Source organism: Dama dama, chromosome 18 (genome assembly GCF_033118175.1).
Source record: "Dama dama isolate Ldn47 chromosome 18, ASM3311817v1, whole genome shotgun sequence".
In the NCBI taxonomy this organism is placed as follows: Eukaryota; Metazoa; Chordata; class Mammalia; order Artiodactyla; family Cervidae; genus Dama; species Dama dama.
Window position 1 is genome coordinate 13667610 of NC_083698.1, and position 19303 is coordinate 13686912.

At 35.9% G+C, this 19303-nt stretch overlaps 1 protein-coding gene across 8 annotated transcripts in view; it reads left to right on the top strand.

Moving 5' to 3' along the window:
• The window catches only part of SDHAF3 (succinate dehydrogenase complex assembly factor 3), an 88035-nt gene that overhangs the window by 46094 nt on the left and 22638 nt on the right, over positions 1 to 19303 (top strand). For 2 of the 8 annotated variants that reach the window (XR_009696627.1, XM_061164937.1), the window contains exons 3-4: positions 7837 to 7938; positions 8128 to 8200. The exons of 4 other annotated variants lie outside the window; for them this stretch is intronic. Coding sequence is in view for 2 of the 4 variants with exons in the window: in XM_061164937.1 (XP_061020920.1) it covers positions 7837 to 7938; positions 8128 to 8166 (141 nt within the window). In the remaining 2 variants the exon portion in view is untranslated. Of the gene's footprint in view, positions 1 to 7836; positions 7939 to 8127; positions 8201 to 14271; positions 14328 to 19303 lie in introns of those variants that run through there. 2 more of the 8 variants (XR_009696629.1, XM_061164940.1) reach the window with 2 other exon arrangements.

The following is a 19303-nucleotide window of genomic DNA, read 5'->3' on the forward strand; positions in this document are numbered from 1 at the left end:
GTTTTGTAAAAGAATTATTTTTCTTAAGCTGATTTTACTGCAGTACGTAAGCCAGAACTTACAGTTGAACTTGTAACTTAGAATAGGCACATGCGTTATAAATGATCAGAAACTTTTTCGTGTATTTCATTTTGAGTCATTGTAGTGACTGACCATCATGCAAACGTGTCTAGTTTCTCCTTATTATGATTTAAGTCTAGAATTTCTCCTTAATAATGGTGGGATTATTTGATATACATAACATAACATGCACTACTTAGTTTCTCTTAAGTCTAGGCTAATGTGTTTATGTCCATGAATATCCTAGGAGCTTTCCTGTGTAAATGATATATAGGAAGCTGTATATTGTAGAATATTTTTCTTGTGTTAATAATGAACTATAAGTCTCTTATTTTCATCCTGAGATCATATTGAATACGTTAAATTTCCATTTTAACATATTGAATAAAGATTTTATTGAAGAAAGTAACCCCCCTCTAAGCCCCTGATAGCATGTGAATGTTAATATTTTTATGTTTGTTTAAAATTTGAAATTTAAGATGTACTAGAGTAGAATAAAATTACAAAAACATCTTACTAAGTAAAACTCTGGCCTTTATAGTCACTTTAATTTTATACTGATAATTTTTTAGAAACTAAAACTAGTGAAGAATTATGATTTCAGTACCTCTATTGAAACTTACTTTGGTACTAAGTTAAACTCCTTTTAACGCTATTACTTTCTTTTTCAACAGACATTCAGTTGTTTCAGTAACATTCCAGGGTCCACGTTAGCTTTTTATCTTTAGAATGGGAGTTGATTTTTCCAAGTATTTTTAGGTGTGACGTATTTAAGACATGTGATGTGACTTTAAAAATAGTAGTATTTTTATTTGAATTATTTATTAAATTTAAGCTTTGCTATTATAAAGTTTTTAAAGTTTAAAAATAATCCTTAGAAGCTATGTCTTGATTTATTAGCATTTATGAACATGTGCTACAGAATATGTTCTGTGGTTTTATTTGATTATAAGAATTAGAAGGTAAGTCAAAGTGGTAAAAAGTGTGATGTTTAAAGTAAACCCACTTTTTAGTGTTAGAGTATTGATAGTTGTCTTCATACCTTACAGTTAAGGAGAATACTTTTACTTGGTGTAAAGATCTCTAGGGCATCCTTTTCATTAAACACTTAAGACATTTCAGATTGTGACTAAATACCTGTCAGTTCCTGGATATGAGAGGGCAGAATAAAGAGCGGGATTTGTCACAGTTGGTGCCTTCTCCCTGCTGTTTCTGTTACGCAGAACTGAGCTTCTGTGTGGACTGTGCGCTTACGTATGTGCTTGTGTGGAAATTGACAGGCTGCAGCCTCTGTGAAGGAAGGAGTCAGGAAAAGAGTGTCAAGCCATTCGAGCAGTTCAAACTGTAGGGTTACCTGAGAGTCGTCTGGAGGGCTGCTTAAGCACACGTTGCTGGATCCCAGTTGAAGTTTCTGATTTTGAAGATCGGGGATGAGATACGAATATTTGTGTATTTAACACAAATCATCAGGTGATGCCAACACTGTTTTCTGTTTCAGAAACTTAAGACAGATAAGGTTGACAGGGAAATCAGGAGGAAGACTTCACTTTAAAAATGAAGGCAGGTTGGAAGTCTAAGAGGCAGTTAGGTAATGGTTATGGAAAAATTGGTTCTAATTCACAAACACCTGCCCTATCTGCCAGAGAGACAATATCATCAGATGCTCTCTTAAATTTTTTTTTTAAAGGTTTTAGGCTTGCATAGTTTCAGAACTCAATTTTATCAAAACATTTATTTTATAAGTCAAAACATTTATAATAAAAAAAATCATTACCCTATCTTCTCCTTTTTCATTCCTGCATTTTTGCTTCCTAGAGGCAATCACGTTTCATTCTTAAGTCCTAAGTCACATAATTATTAATGTTCAGTTGATAGATCTCACTCATGAACACAAAAATGCCTTTGTACTATATGTATATTACCTATGCTGAAGAATTGATAAGCATATGGTTGAAGTACAGAAAAGGGAAAGCATAAACATTTCTAATATTACAAATAAATAGAATTGAGTAAATAATACTGATTTAATATGTATAAAATATCATTGATACTGACTTTGCTGTCTAGGATTATTGTTCTTTTTATAATATGAACCCCAAAATATGAAGGGCTTTTGTAGCTACAGTTTCAGCCTTGGTCTCCCTATTATCCCTATAAAGTTTTAGATTAATAAACAAGGAAAAAAAGGGCATTTTAGGTGGAGAGAATAGCTGGAGTAGAAGTTTAGAGGCAGGATAAAGCAGATAGAACGATCCAATGAGAAAGGTGATTTGGTATTTATTTGCTTGCTTAGTTCATTCATTGATGGTTCATTGTCTATTACGTGAATTAAAAAACATCTTTCCTTCCAAGGAGGCAATTTAGGCTCAATAGCTGTGATAGATATAGAAATGAAAAATGAATAAAACTGTGATAAAAGCCAGAGTAGAGTTGGAGATATATATATATACACACACACATATATATATATATGTATATGTATTACATTACTGTGGGAATAGGGAATACCAATTAAATTTAAGTTGAAAATAATTTTGGATTGGTTGTCTAGGTTTGGTTGATAGAATTTAAATTTGATCCAGTGGGAACTGGAACACCATTGTGGTTTCTAACATAAAAGAATAACTATGTTAATGTTATTGTTTCTGAATGCGTTGTGGCAAAGTAACTTTTCCAGGCAAGAGTACTAGAGTGGGTTGCCATTTCCTTCTCCAGGGGATCTTCCCGACCCAGGGATCGAACCCCGGTCTCCCGCATTTTAGGCAGATGCTTTACCATCTGAGCCACCAGGGAAGTCCATAAGGCAAAGGAATGATTACCTCCAAACTAAACACAAGGTGATTGATGGTTCTTTTACATTGCTCTGACTGTTAACGCTGTCAGCCATCTTGATGAATTGTTTGAGTTGTTCACAGTGAATCACTAGGGGTGATGTTTCAGAGTGAAACTAGCCTATAATTTGGGGAAGGAGAGAGGATAGGATAGACTAACATAATTTCTCATAATTTTGCTGCATGCTGAAGCCAATATATTATTATCATATAAATAACTATATAGTGAACTTAAACTACAGGAAAGACAGCAAATAAGTATGTTAGGAACATAGTTTAAAATGATGCATTGTGGCTCTGAAGAAGTTCTAGTGGAAAGCAGTAGCTTGGAGTTGCTTGATCAGTGGAGTAACTCACTTTTTAAAAGATTAAATAGTAGCTGTGAAAAGCAAAGACACAGTGTCTTCATGAGAATCACCTCTGAAAACAATGGTTTTTGTTAAGTAGTCAAGGATTTATCATCAATTGAAAAATTTACATGTAAAAAAGTGGCTACATTGATAAAGTGAAATTGCTCAGTCTTGTCTGACTTTTTGCAACTCCGTGGTCTGTATAGCCTGCCAGGCTTCTCTGTCTATGGAATTCTTTAGGCAAGAATACTGGAGTGGATTAACATTCCCTTCTCCAGGTGGTCTTCCTGACCCAGGGATAGAACCTGGGTCTCCTGCATTGCAGGCAGATTCTTTACTGTCCGAGCCACAAGGGAAGCGTCATCGATACTAACTACCCTTTAAATAAAAATAAAACAAAAGCTAAAGGAAACTGATGTGATAAATTATTTACTACAGAGACTATTATTTTTAGTGATGTAGGTTTCACATGTATAGAGAGAAAAGAGAAGAGAAAGGCATGGACATTCTTAGAACTGTTTTGAGATTGAATTTTTAAGAGGTCAGGCTACAATTGTACTTATACAACTGTATAAATGTATACATTTATACAATTGTATACATTTATACAGTTGTATAAATGGCAAAATTAATTTCTTGACTTCAAATTAGAATATCTGAAACTTTTTTCCTGTTTTTGTTTTGTAGCTTATTTTGCTTTTATTTTGGTTGCTGTTTAGTATTTTATTAGTATTTTTTTTAAGTATTTTATTTATTTGAAAGCTAACAGTTGACTTTCAAATATAGGATTAAAGAGACCTTTCTGCCTCTTTAATAATATTTTTTGATTAAAAAAAATAAAGTGATCTTACGGGAGATTTTGTAAAACAGTATAAAGGAAAATTTAAAACCACCCTCAAATAATCATGTTTATATTAATCTTCACTGAATAGCCTTTTTATTGGGATAAATCCGGATCTGAAGTCTGATTTTAAATTTGCAAGTTTATTCAGATTGATGTGTCAAGTTCCCTGTGTTCTTGTGGTAATTTAGACTACAGTGCTGAATTGGCAATTTCCTTTGTGAAGACTCCAAAGTCCGACACAAACAACATAATAACATAAATGAACTGCCTGCCTTAAGATGAGTGCTGTAAGAAATAAGTACAGAGTGCTCACAGAGCACTAGAAGCAAATCTAGGGCGAGGGTACAGTCATCACAGAAAAGAACGTGACATTTGAGCTGAATCTCAGAGTTTTCTGCCCTGAAGTATAAGGACAGTCCACACAGAGGGAATACGTGGCTATTGATACATGAATGAGCAGGAATATATCTGGGAACTACAGGCAGTTTGTTATGAGGCTGGTGATGTCAGCAGGGGCCAGATGATGAAGGATCTTATTAGTAGAAATAATAGTTACCATCCTCAAAGTTTGAAGAATCAAATGCATATCTGAAAGTTATTCATTAAGCATACTCATTTTCTTGGGCTCCAGAATCACTGCAGATGGTGACAGTAGCCATGAAATTAAAAGTTGCTTGCTCCTTGGAAGAATAGCTATGTCAAACCTAGACAGTGTTTTAAAAAGCAGAGATATCACTTTGCCAACAAAGGTCCATATAGTCAAAGCTATGGTTTTTCCAGTAGTCATGTGCAGATGTGAGAGTTGGACCAGAAAGAAGGCTGAGTCCTGAAAAATTGATGCTTTCTAACTGTGGTGCTGGAGAAGACTCTTGAGAGTCCCTTGGACAACAAGGAGATCAAACCAGTCGATACTAAAGGAGATCAACCCTGAATATTAATTGGAACGACTGATGCTAAAGCTGAAGCTCCAATACTTTGCCCACCTGAGGCAAAGAACCAACTCATTTGAAAAAAACTCTGATGCTGGGAAAAATTGAGGGCAGGAGGAGAAAGGGGTGACAGAATGAGATGGTTGGATGGCATCATCGACTCAGTGGACATGAGTTTTGAGGAAACTTGGGGAGACTGTGAAGGACAAAGAAGTCTGGCATGTTGCAGTTCATTGGGTTTTAAAGAGTCAGACACGACTTGGTAACTGAACAGCAGCAGCGACTATGTAAGGGCTTTTACAACTAAGCTTTTACAGTGATACACCTTTTCTACTCTAAGGTTGTGCTCAAGGATCAAAACACTCATTTCTGGTCTCTCATTTGAAAATGCTTGCTGCTGCTGCTGCTAAGTCGCTTCAGCCGTGTCCGACTCTGTGTGACCCCATAGACGGCAGCCCACCAGGCTCCCCCGACCCTGGGATTCTTCAGGCAAGGACGCTGGAGTGGGTTGCCATTTCCTTCTCCAATGCATGAAAGTGAAAAGTGAAAGTGAAGTTGCTGATTCGTGTCCGACTCCTAGCAACCCCATGGACTGCAGCCCACCAGGCTCCTCCATCCATGGGATTTTCCAGGCAAGAGTACTGGAGTGGGCTGCCATTGTCTTCTCCGTGAAAATGCTTGATAACATCTTACAACATTCAGTGCCTTTTTTCACACCAGGGCAGTGAAAGAGGGCTGTATTCAGATGGATTTACACTTGGGCTTTTTGTTTTCCTCATGCCTTTTACTAGTTTTAAAATCATTGCTCTATAAACTGATTTTTGTTTCTTTGTCCTGTTATTTTTCTTTTTAAACCCATGAAGAAATATTCTAAAGTTCATTTTTTGTATTCTTCATCGTGCAGTTCTCTTTAGTGATTATTTTTTGTTTGCTTGTTTCTGTTTTAGTTATAATTATGTGTTTTCTGGGTAGCTCGTGTAACATAATTGATGTGATGATAATGCTACACTCCCTCATCTGGTTCATTCAAATAATATTTAAGTGTAGAAAAATAACTGTTAAGACATAGTATATTTTAATTTTCTGTTAAAGTTTGTCTTTCAGAAACAAAGTAGTATTTAATGTAATAATAGTCTGTTTTGGATTGTGGCATACAACCCAAAATTGAAGTGTGAAATTACTGTCAATTTCATATGTGATCTTTAAAATACATTTTTAATTTGATAAAGTAACTCACTTGATCTTTTAATAGATAGCTTTGGAGAGTGTCTGAGAATTTTGTGGGTTGATATGGTTTTTTTCATGTACCTCAGAATATTAAACAGTAATTAGTTAGAAAACATACTGCTCATTTTATTTTCTTGATAAAATCTTGAAGATTTTCTTAAAAAGTTTACATGAAAGTATGATTTGAACGCATCATTTTTCTTAGTTTATGTAATAGTTTTATTTATTCTTTCTTTTTTAAAATACAGAATTACCCTGTGCTGTAGATAAACAGGTAACAGTAAAAAAAAAATTTCTCTATTGGTAAATGAAACAAATTGAGTTTAGGAAAATGTGCAGAACTTATAAGCTTTTCATCTACAAAATATGTGGCTGTAGAGTGAAAAAAAGTGAATTATAAAAATTTTATCATTTTATTTCTTGTATATTTTTGTGATTCCCCCCCCACCTCTTGTGTAAATGAAATAACTGTGGGGGGAGCGGCATGGTGGTTATGTCAATTTGAAAACAAAAAGTATAATGTTGAATTCTGTGTAGTATTATTGTCCCTTTTTTTTTCTATTTTCTTGTTTATTATTCAACTAGTTGTTTTTGATGCTTAAAAATTCTAATGGTTAATACGTATTTGATAAGGAAAGGATTTTTTTTAATGCCTTTTGAATTTTGTCTTTGATCAGTGTATCAGCAATGAAAGCTAATCTATTACATCAGTTACGTATATGCATTCTTACTTCACCGTGTTCTCGCCATCTTTAGCTATTATAGCTAATTTCATTTCCTTGCTAATATTCTGGTCTCTCCTCCCCTTCAGTGGTGTCAAGTTGTGCATAGGGAGTAGGTGAGGAGGGGGTTGGCTAGTTCCTCTTTCTTAAAAGCTTTATTGTGGTACCATCGATGTATGGTGAGTTGCACATGTTAAAGTGTAAAATGGGGTGCCTGTGTAGACACCCATGAAACCACCACCACTACCACAGTAACAAAATACCATCACTCCAAAAAGATTCCATGAGCCTTACTTTATTCTGTTCTCTGTTGCACCCCTCCCCTTACTCATGGCTCAGGACAGCCCTGTTTGTTTCTCTCTCTTTTTTTTTTGGTCGCTATAGATAAGTTTATATTTTCTAAAATTTTACATAAACAGTATTATTCCGTAAGGAGTTGTTTTTGTCTGACTCTCACTCAGTGTACTTATTTTGGGGATTTATCAGTGTTGTGGCTGACTAATGTGCTGTGTGTGTTCAGTCATGTCTGACTCCCTGAAACCCCATGAACCGTAGATCGCCAGGCTCCTCTGTCCATGGAGTTTTCCAGGCAAGAATACTGGAGCGGATTGACATTTCTTACTCCAAGGGATCTTCCTGACCTAGGGATTGAACCCCCAGCTGAGTAATAATGCACTGTATGGCCCTAACGATATTTCTTTATTCATTTATCCCTTGTTGAACAATTTGGGTTGTTTCTAATTTTGGTTATTATAAAGAAATCTGCTATGAGCATATGTGCTCAGCTCTTTGTGTGGGCATATGCTTTTATGTCTCTTGAGTAAATATCTAAGACTGAAATAGCTGGATCATTTTTTTCTTTCACATTTTAAGAAACTGCCCTACTGTTTTCCAAAGTGGTTGTACCATTTTTCATTGCCACCAGTGGAGTCTGAGAGTTCTAGTTGCTCTGCATCCTTGCTGACACTTCCTGTGGTAAGTCCTTCTAATTTTAGCCATTCTATTAGGTGTGTTAATATCACTCACTGTGGTTTTAACTTGCATTTCTTTAAAAAAAATTTTTTTTAACTAATGTGTGGCTGCATTGGGTCTTTGTTACTGCACCCAGGCTTTCTCCAGTTGTGGTGCATGGGCTTCTCACTGCAGTGGCTTCTTTTGTTGCAGGTTCCAGAGCTCGTGGTCTTCAGCAGTTGTGGCGCATAGGCTTAGTTGCTCTGCCCACTGGACACCAAGGCAGGTCTGCAGTTTCTTGATAACTAATGATTTTGAGCATCTTTTCATGGTTTATTGTGATCCCTATATTTTTGGTGAAGTATCTGTTCAAATTTTTTGTTTTCTTCCACTCCTTTTAAAATTGAAGTATAGTTGACTTACAGTATTGTGTTAGTTTCAGGTGTATAGCACAGTGATTCAGTTACATATGTTCTTTTTTAGATTATTTTCCATTGTAGGTTATTACAACATCTTGAATATTATTGCCTGTGTTACACAGTAAATCCTTGCTGCTTATCTGTTTTGTATATAGTACTGTGTCATCTATTAATCCCATGCTCCTATTTATCCCCCCCCCACCATCCGCTTTGGTAACCATACATTTGTTTTCTATGTCTGTGAGTCCGTTTGTGTTTTGTAAATAGACTCATTTGTATTAATTTTTTTAGATTTCACATGTAAATGATATCATAACAATACTTGTCTTTGTCTAACTTCACTCAGGATGTACACTAGGTTTATCCATGTTGCTGAAAATGGCAGTCTTCTTTTTTATGGCTAGTATTCTATTGTATATATGTACCACATCGTCTTTATCCATTCGTCTGTTGCTTCCATGTCCTGGCTGTTGTAAATAGAGCTGCTATGAACACTGGAGTCTGTGTATCTTTTCAAGTTAGAGTTTTTGTCCTTTCTGGATATATGCCTAGGGGCGGGATTGCTCAATCGTATTGTAGCTCAATTTAGAGTTTTTAAAGGAACCTCCATGCTGTTCTCCATAGGGACTGTACCAATTTACATTCCCACCAACTGTAGCAGGGGGTTGCTTTCCTGCACACCCTCTCCAGCATTTGTTGTTTGTAGATTTTTTGATGATGACCATTCTGATCTGTGTGAAGTGATACCTCATTGTGGTTTTGATTTTCATTTCTCTAATAATCAATGTTGAGCATCTTTTCATGTGCCTGTTGGCCAGCTTCTTTGGCAAAATATCTATTTAGATCTTTTGTCCATTTTTTGATTGAGTGGTTTGTTTTTTTGTACTGAGTTGTATGAGCTGTTTGTAAATTAACTCTTGTCAGTCTCAAGGGTTTTTTTGAATTGAGTGTCTCTTTATTGAATTGGTTGTCTCTTTATTATTGAGTTACTGGTATAAGTCCTTTGTCAGATATGCTTTGATAAATATATTCATCCAATCTATGCCTTGGCTTTTCATTTTTCTAACAGTGTCTTTTTTTCTTTTTTACATTTTTTTTCATTTATTTTTATTAGTTGGAGGCTAATTACTTTACAGTATTGTAGTGGTTTTTGCCATACATTGACATGAATCAGCCATGGATTTACATGTGTTCCCCATCCCGATCCCCCCTCCCACCTCCTTCCCAATCCCATCCCTCTGGGTCGTCCCAATGCACCAGCCCTGAGCACTTGTCTCATGGATCCAACCTGGGCTGGTGATCTGTTTCACCCTTGATAGTATACTTGTTTCAATGCTGTTCTCTCAGAACATCCCACCCTCGCCTTCTCCCACAGAGTTCAAAAGTCTGTTCTGTACATCTGTGTCTCTTTTTCTGTTTTGTATATAGGGTTGTTGTTACCATCTTTCTAAATTCCATATATATGTGTTAGTATGCTGTATTGGTCTTTATCTTTCTGGCTTACTTTACTCTGTATAATGGGCTCCAGTTTCATCCATCTCATTAGAACTGATTCAAATGAATTTTTTTTAATGGCTGAGTAATATTCCACGGTGTATATGTACCACAGCTTCCTTATCCATTCATCTGCTGATGGGCATCTAGGTTGCTTCCATGTCCTGGCTATTATAAACAGTGCTGCGATGAATACTGGGGTGCACGTGTCTCTTTCAGATCTGGTTTCCTCAGTGTGTATGCCCAGGAATGGGATTGCTGGGTCATATGGCAGTTCTGTTTCGGTATTTTAAGGAGTTTCCACACTGTTCTCCATAGTGGCTGTACTAGTTTGCATTCCCACCAACAGTGTAAGAGGGTTCCCTTTTCTCCACACCCTTTCCAGCATTTATTGCTTGTAGATTTTTGGATAGCAGCCATTCTGACTGGCGTGTAATAGTACCTCATTGAGGTTTTGATATGCATTTCTCTAATAATGAGTGATGTTGAACATCTTTTCATGTGTTTGTTAGCCATCTGTATGTCTTCTTTGGAGAAATGTCTGTTTAGATCCTTGGCCCATTTTTTGATTGGGTCATTTATTTTTCTGGAATTGAGCTGCAGGAGTTGCTTGTATATTTTTGAGATTAATCCTTTGTCTGTTCCTTCATTTGCTATTATTTTCTCCCATTCTTAAGGCTGTCTTTTCACTTTGCTTATAGTTTCCTTTGTTGTGTAAAAGCTTTTAAGGTTCATTAGGTCCCATTTGTTTATTTTTGTTTTTATTTCCAATAATCTGGGAGGTGGGTCATAGAGGATCTTGCTGTGATTTATGTCGGAGAGTGTTTTGCCTATGTTCTCCTCTAGGAGTTTTATAGTTTCTGGTCTTACATTTAGATCTTTAATCCATTTTGAGTTTATTTTTGTGTATGGTGTTAGAAAGTGTTCTAGTTTCATTCTTTTACAAGTGGTTGACCAGTTTCCCCAGCACCACTTGTTAAAGAGGTTGTCTTTTTTCCATTGTGTATCCTTGCCTCCTTTGTCAAAGATAAGGTGTCCATAAGTTCATGGATTTATCTCTGGGCTTTCTATTCTGTTCCATTGATCTATATTTCTGTCTTTGTGCCAGTACCATACTGTCCTGATGACTAACAGTGTCTTTAGAAAAGGAAATGCTTAAAATGTTTACTAAACCCAGTTTACCAATTTTTTTCTATATGGATTTTCTAGTGTCATTTTTAAGAAGGTTTTGTATACCTGAAGTTCACAAAAATCTTCCTTGATTTTTTTTCCCTAGTGGTTTTAACTTTTGAATACATGATCAATTTTGAGTTAATTTTTGTTAATTAATTGTGTACTGTATGGATTGAGTTTCACTTTTTTTGCATATGAATCGCCAGTTGTGCCAGTATATTTTATTGAAAAGATGATCCTTTTCCATTGAGTTGTTTTTGTACCTTATAAAAAGTCATTTGGCTGTGGGGGCTAGATCTGGGTTCTCTATTTCATTTTGTTCTCTGTGTCTGCCTTGTTTTGCCAGTACCACACTATCTGGATTATTGTAGTTTTACAGTAAAATCTTTAAATCAAGTAAGCAAATCTTTCAACTTCGTTATTGTTTTCCAAAACTGTACTCATCTAGTTCACTTGGCACTTTTTAAAAGCCAATTTTGTTTAATACTTGCCTTAACAAAACAGTAAACATTGACAATTTTATTAAACCCTAATCTTTGAGTACATGTCTTTTTAATTTTCTCGGTAAAGAAATGGAAGCACTCATAAAGCAGTTTGGTTTTGCTAGGTAGTTAGAATACGAAAAAAAGAAAACACTCTCCGACATAAACCACAGCAAGATCCTCCATGACCCACCTCCCAGAATATTGGAAATAAAAGCAAAACTAAACAAATGGGACCTAATGAAACTTAAAAGCTTTTGCACAACAAAGGAAACTACAAGTAACGTGAAAAGACAGCCCTCAGATTGGGAGAAAATAATAGCAAATGAAGAAACAGACAAAGGATTAATCTCAAAAATATACAAGCAACTCTTGAAGCTCAATTCCGGAAAAATAAATGACCCAATCAAAAAATGGGCCAAAGAACTAAACAGACATTTCTCCAAAGAAGACATACAGATGGCTAACAAACACATGAAAAGATGCTCAACATCACTCATTATTAGAGAAATGCAAATCAAAACCACAATGAGGTACCATTACACGCCAGTCAGGATGGCTGCTGTCCAAAAGTCTACAAGCAATAAATGCTGGAGAGGGTGTGGAGAAAAGGGAACCCTCTTACACTGTTGGTGGGAATGCAAACTAGTACAGCCGCTATGGAAAACAGTGTGGAGATTTCTTAAAAAACTGGAAATAGAACTGCCATATGACCCAGCAATCCCACTTCTGGGCATACACACTGAGGAAACCAGATCTGAAAGAGACACGTGCACCCCAATGTTCATCGCAGCACTGTTTATAATAGCCAGGACATGGAAGCAACCTAGAAGCCCATCAGCAGATGAATGGATAAGGAAGCTGTGGTACATATACACCATGGAATATTACTCAGCCATTAAAAAGAATTCATTTGAACCAGTTCTAATGAGATGGATGAAACTGGAGCCCATTATACAGAGTGAAGTAAGCCAGAAAGATAAAGAACATTACAGCATACTAACACATATATATGGAATTTAGAAAGATGGTAACGACAACCCTATATGCAAAACAGAAAAAGAGACACAGAAGTACAGAACAGACTTTTGAACTCTGTGGGAGAAGGTGAGGGTGGGATGTTTCGAAAGAACAGCATGTATATTATCTATGGTGAAACAGATCACCAGCCCAGGTGGGATGCATGAGACAAGTGCTCCAGCCTGGTGCACTGGGAGGACCCGGGGGAATCGGGTGGAGAGGGAGGTGGGAGCGGGGATCGGGATGGGGAATACGTGTAAATCTATGGCTGATTCATATCAATGTATGACAAAACCCACTGAAAAAATAAATAAAAAAAAAAAGTTCAGAATGGCGGTGGCTAAAAGACAAGGAAGGGAAAAGCCCACAAAAATAGAACAAAGGAAGGTCTGAGGACCGGAATGAGGACCTCAGGTAGAACAAACAGCACCCCTGGCTAGCCCAATTTACATCGGGCAGGTCCAGCAGGGAGGAAAATCATATAAAAAGAGGAGCCAAAGGGCCGGGGCTCGCTCTCTCCTCTTTGCGTCTTTAGGTCAGCATGCCCTCACGCCTCAAGGATGTATTTTCCTGCTATTTTCTAAATAAAACTGAGCTGTAACATGAAGCTGTGACACTGATCTGTCTAAGAGCTACAACACAGTCTGTTCAAGACCCCAGAGCTATATATAACACGGTCTGTCTGAGACCCAAGAGCTATAACACGGTCTGTCTGAGAGCTGTGACACGCTGAGAGCTTTAATGCCCGTCGCTTCGAATTTTTGTTGAGCCGAGACAGAACCAAGGAGGTTACACTCACCTAACAGTTTCATACCAAAGTATTGTGACTGTCAGGAGTAAAAGCATTTGTGCATGTATTTGAGTTGCATGTCAGTCACTTAAAACTTGTGCAACATTTTTATCTAAAAAATACAACTGGCAAATAATCATTATTCAAACTTAGGTATTTGCATTTTCTCAAAAACTAGTGGAATGAGCTTGTCACTTCATGGAAAATAACTGACATTTACTGCCAAAGATAAAGTTTGAGCTTTCAAGAAAAAAAGTTAGGATTTTTTAAGCTTATATTTACCACTGTAAGCTTGACAGTTCCCACACTTAAAGATCTCTCTCATTTTTATCAGTGGTGATATTAACAAGTATATATTATATTGTATAATACAATGTCAGGATTTGGGAGATCAGCAAAACCCAGTGAGCCAGTGGTTTTCAAATGACCAATGCATGATATTACAAGATTATGTATGGATTAAAAAATTTATTCAGAAGGTGAAATACAGCAATGAATTTTTATGCAATAGAGTAAAAAAAGTTCATTGATATATTGCAACTAACATTTCAGAAACTAGCATTGTCCAGGTTTGCTGTAGTGTCAAGAAATTCTATCTACAATTATCAGAAAAAAGTATTAAAATACTCCCTTTTCCAACTATTACATCAGTGTGAGTCTGTCTTTATATATACTTCAACCAAAATCATATATCCCAACAGATAAGAGAATCCAGCTGTCTTTAACAAGCCAGACATTATATTTGCAGAACTAGAAAACAGTGCCATTCTTCTAAGAAGATTTTTGTTTCTGAAAATTTTTTTAATAGAAATGTGCTGTTTTGGGAGTATATTTGTCAAGCTTATGAAGTCATGGGTAATACCTATATTATTTTTAGTGAATTAATTTAAAATCTTTTAATTTCTAATATGATAAGTGTTGATAAATGTTTAGATAAAATATGTAAAATCCACATAACAAAAATTCTTTGCTTTTTTAGAAGAGTACAAAGGAATTCTGAGACCAAAATATTTGAGAACCACTGAGCGGAGAAGGTAACCTTTGAAAATGTCATCAGTAAGAAATAGGATATTAAGGGGAGTATCACTGTTTCCATAAAGTGAAAATATCAAAATCTTATATTATGAATTCTTTTAAAAAACTAGAGTGTATTTGAAGATTAGACATTTAACATTGTGCCTGGAAGAGTAGTTTCTAGTAGATGTTTGGACAGCATTCATTTATTCATCTTTAAGATGATAATTACTGAACATTTATTTTTTTTGATCCAGGCATCATGCGAGATCAAGGAAATTCAGTAGTGAGAAAGACAGATGTGTTCCTATTTTTTGTGGATTTTTTCATTCCAGTGAGGGAAGTAATGTACTAGAGTAAGTGCCAAGCAGGAAATTTAGGGTACTGAGAAAGAGAGTAATGGTTACATAAGGTGAATAAGGAAGCGCTTGCTGAGGAAGTGACATTTAAGCTGTGACCTGAGGGAGCAGCAGCAGCCAGCTACAAGAAGAGCATTTCAAGCAAGTACTCCCAAAGACACATAACCACCAAGAGGATTCTAGAGTATTTTGCAGCCTGGATACAAACATCTTTTAAAAAATAATTTGCCATTTAATTCTCACAACAGTATTGTACAGTACACATTTGGTGGGTCTAATAAGAATGTCCAGTTAATTGGAATGCTTGGTAACATTTAAAAATTATTTTTCAATATCCTGTGTTAATGGGTCACAGTATTATTGCTTGATTCTATTATCTATAACATAATTGAATATTGCAAAACTTCGTTGTTGTTGTTTAGTTGCTAAGTTGTGTCTGACTCTGCTACCCCATGGACTGTATCCCGCCAGGCTCCTCTGTCCATGGGATTTCCCAGGCAAGAATACTGGAGTGGGTTGCCATTTCCCTGTCCAGGGGATCCTCCCGATCTAAAGAACCATATCTCCTGCGTTAGACAGGAGGATTCTTCAGTGCTGACCCATTAGGGAAGCCCCTATTGTAAAACTTAGGCAAATTATATAAAGTTACAAAAAGAATAAAGTTATTATATAAATATAAAATGTACATATAATCCATTTAATTTCATAGTTCTCTAATGATCAGTAAAATGACCATCAAATTACTTTTATTAATATATTTTTAGGTGGTGGGGGGCTTCCCTAGTGTCTCAGACAGTAAAGAATCTGCCTGCAATTCAGGAAACCTGGGTTTGATCATCATCAAAGTACTTCATGAATATATTTTTAGGTGGCAAAGAGTTGCCTTTAAGTAAAATGCTACATAGTACAGTCTGTTGTTAATAGGCTTCTAGCAACTTAAGTACAGTCTGTTGTTAACAGGCTTCTAGCAACTTGTAGATGAATTTCATCAATAGGAATGTGCTTATTTATTTGTGCTGACTTCCCATTTCTGCCATAATGACATATTTGATTTGTATATGTCTATAGAATTCATAGTAAGTGTACAGAGCATTTGTGAACTAGATGGTCTACATTTCCTAACTATCTCCCTAATCAGGAACTCTTCATGCTCTTATTTTTAGTCTCCTTTTTTCCTGCTTTAAGTACAGTTGCGACCAATGCCCTTTTTTGTTCATCTCTGGAGTCACATGGTGAGTCCTCAGTCTGGTTTACCACCCCGGGCAGGCGAGCCTGGGGAGCTGGATTCCAGAGGGCCCACCTTCACGGCCAGCTGAGAAATACACTGGTGACGCTCGCGCTGCTTTCTGTTCCTGTTTCTTTGTTTGCTGTGAGTCAGTGTGATGTATTGGAAGTCTTTGGGGCCTAAGAGATTGCATAGGTGGCCATGTGATTTGTGTGTGTGTGTGTGTGTGGTATAAAAATGGATACTCTGTCATCTTTGACTTGACAATCATAAAACCTAAATAAAGAGAGCCAAGAAATCAAATTTATTATGATTGTCAACATAGATTCCTTTTTCCTGTAATGTAAAATACTCTGTATTAATGACTTGGGCAGCTGTGCTTCAAATCCCCAAGGTGTCTTTGAATTTAGTCATTGTAATTCAGGTAACTTTAAGGTTTCTTAAGAGTGGGTGTTTTTGTTGTTTTTGTTCCGTGAGGAGAAGGCATGGCATTTTTAATCAGTTCTCTGGGGGAAAGCTTGACTACATGCTCCAAACTTAAGTTTGTTGATTCAATGTTGCTAAATAAAATTTTAGAATAATTGAATAATTTGGGCAGAAAGAACTTTGTCCTTTTAGATCTAATAGCTGTCATCCAGTTTGTGAGTTTACATTAAGGAATATAAATAATTTAGTTCTCCAAAACTGAAAAATTATTGTCATTTTAGCCTTTCAGGAAATTGTGAGTGTGGCAGCACTCCATAAATTATTATAATGGAACTAATAATAATTTATGTAGTTCAAAGAGAGATAGGCATCTTAAACCATTTGGTTTCATTAAAGGGGTCTATGATAAATGCATTTCTAAGTATGAATATTTTGGGGGGATAACAATTGTCCTTTTATTTACAGAGTTTGACAGTTTCAATTTTCATGTGTCGTGGTTCCTTACAGGATCCAAAGTGTTTCTGACTGTACTTTTGGGATATTTAGTTGTAATTTTCTTTTAAGGAACAAAAAAGGACAAATGTGATTAAACACAATAATGGAATTTGAGTTTCCTTTTGTTAATCTTTATCGCCAAGTTAATTAAGTACAATAGGCAACTTGTACAAATGATGAAAAAGCAGTTATAAATTTCCTCCATTCTAAAATTTCTCCTATAAGCTTCTCTCCTCTTTGCTTTCTTTCCTTCCCATTTAACTACTTAAATAATGTTAACTATTGAAATAATATTCATTTGTAAACAATCAAAATGGTACAGAGATAAGATGTCCAGAAAAAACATGAGAGACCACGCCCCAAACTTTTGTGGGCATTCTGTCAGCTTCTCTATTTACATAAATAAATATATAAACATCTAGCACTTAAATTTGTATGTATTTAAAAATAAACATATAAATGGCATCGTATTTACATAGTATTCTGCAAGTTGCCTTTTTCACTTGTCTTGGGAAATGATGTCAGTACATTTTTTTACTTTATTCTTTTTAACTGTTGCATACAATTCTATGGTATAGATGTACCATAGTTAATTTGACCAATCCTTGTATCTCTTTCTATATACATACATATATTTCTTCAAGATACGACTATATCAGTAGCTTTTCTGCCCTAATGTTCCTGTTGTTTAATTGCTAAATCTTGTTTGACTCTTTTGCAACCCCTAAGACTATAGCCCACAAGGCTCCTCTGTCTGTGGGATTTCCCAGGCAAGAATGCTGGAGTGAGTTGCTGTTTCCTTCTCCAGAGGATCTTCCTGACCCAGGGATTGTACCTGGGTCTCCTGCATTGCAGGAGGATTCTTACTACTTAGCCACCAGGGAAGCCAATCTTCCTATCGCTTGCACTTAAAGTCTCCGTTTTCTGAAATCTATATTGGCTTTCTGAGACTCCATCACCATCTCATATTCAATTTCATTCTCTTCTCTTCTTGCCAGTGGTATTTCTTATTGGCATCTTAAAAAGTTGTGGCCCAGATATGTCTGTAAGAACCAATCAGTCTCAAGTTTTATATGTCAGGTGTATAAGGAATTTTATTGCACTTTGATGGTAGCCTGTGGGACAGGTAGCACAAATCCAGTGGTTTGCATTAATTATAAATACAGATGGTAATTAAATGGTGCACACAGTGAATTTATTCAGCAGTCAAAAGTGTGTGTTAAAGTAACTATTAAAAATTCTGTTCTTTTGGTGAGGAAATTGTTGTGAAGTCTATTTTTAAATGATTTTGATATGTTTTACTTAGATTTAAAAATGTCTGTCTTAAAAAATAATATTATTTCTAAGCTATTTAAGAATATTTCCAGAAACAAAAAAAAAAGAAAAACTGATGGTAAGTGTAGGGTTTTTTTAAACTAAAGAACCTTAATGTGCTCTCCAGTGAACACTTAATAGAGAGGAAGGACAAGCCTAAAGAAATGGTAAATTGGCAGCAGGAGAGAATGAGGCTCAAGTAAGAGTAACAGCAATAACTAAAACAGACTAAAATTTGTTACCCAGGTAATCACTATGGCCTCATTGGAAACAGAGTTCTCAAGATTGAGAAAAGATACCCTCAAAGCTAACTAGTTTTCTTATTTGAGCCCTGACGAATTCACAAACAAACCAAAAAGCACTGAAGAGTTTTAGAAGTTGAGATAACAAAGAACAGATTATATTTGAATCTGAATAAAAGTTTGCTTTTTTCTGTGCTGATTCATAAAAATTAAATTTAGCATTGAAGACACTTAATATTTCTCACTCATTGAAACGAGAAGAATTGAGGGCTATGATTTTCGGTTTGAGAAGTTAAAGCAATACGACAGAACTCTCTAGAGTCTTGAGGTTAGATTAGGCCAAAGGTAGCATTTCAGTGTTTGGGAAGCTTTTTTAGGCAAGTTAAATTTCAAACTCATAGTTTAAATTTACACATGATTGAGATAGTTTTAGTTGAATGCTGTTTGTACATAGTTAATTCTATTTATGTGTTGTGTGTGTATGCACACATAGTTAATTCTATTTAAGTTGTGTGTGTGTGTAATCACAAATATTTCAGTATTTCTCTAGGACACTTTAAAATAATGACTGTAATACCATGGTCATTAATAATAATGACCACAACACCTCCAAAACTAGAAATAATTCCTAATAACATGTATCATCAAACATCTAATCAGTTTTTTAAATTTCCTGGTTGTCTTTTTGTTATGTTTGACTCTTTGCAACCCCATAGACTGTAGCCCAGCAGGCTCTTCTGTCCATGGGATTTCCCAGGCAAGAATACTGGAGCGGGGTGCCATTTCCTTCTCCAGGAGATCTTCCCAACCCAGGGCTTGAACCTGAACCTCCTGCATTGGCAGGCAGATTCTTTATCACTGTACCACCCGGGAATCCTTGTTTTAATAAGAATCCAAATAAACTGATGCATTGTAATTTGTTGATATATCCATTAA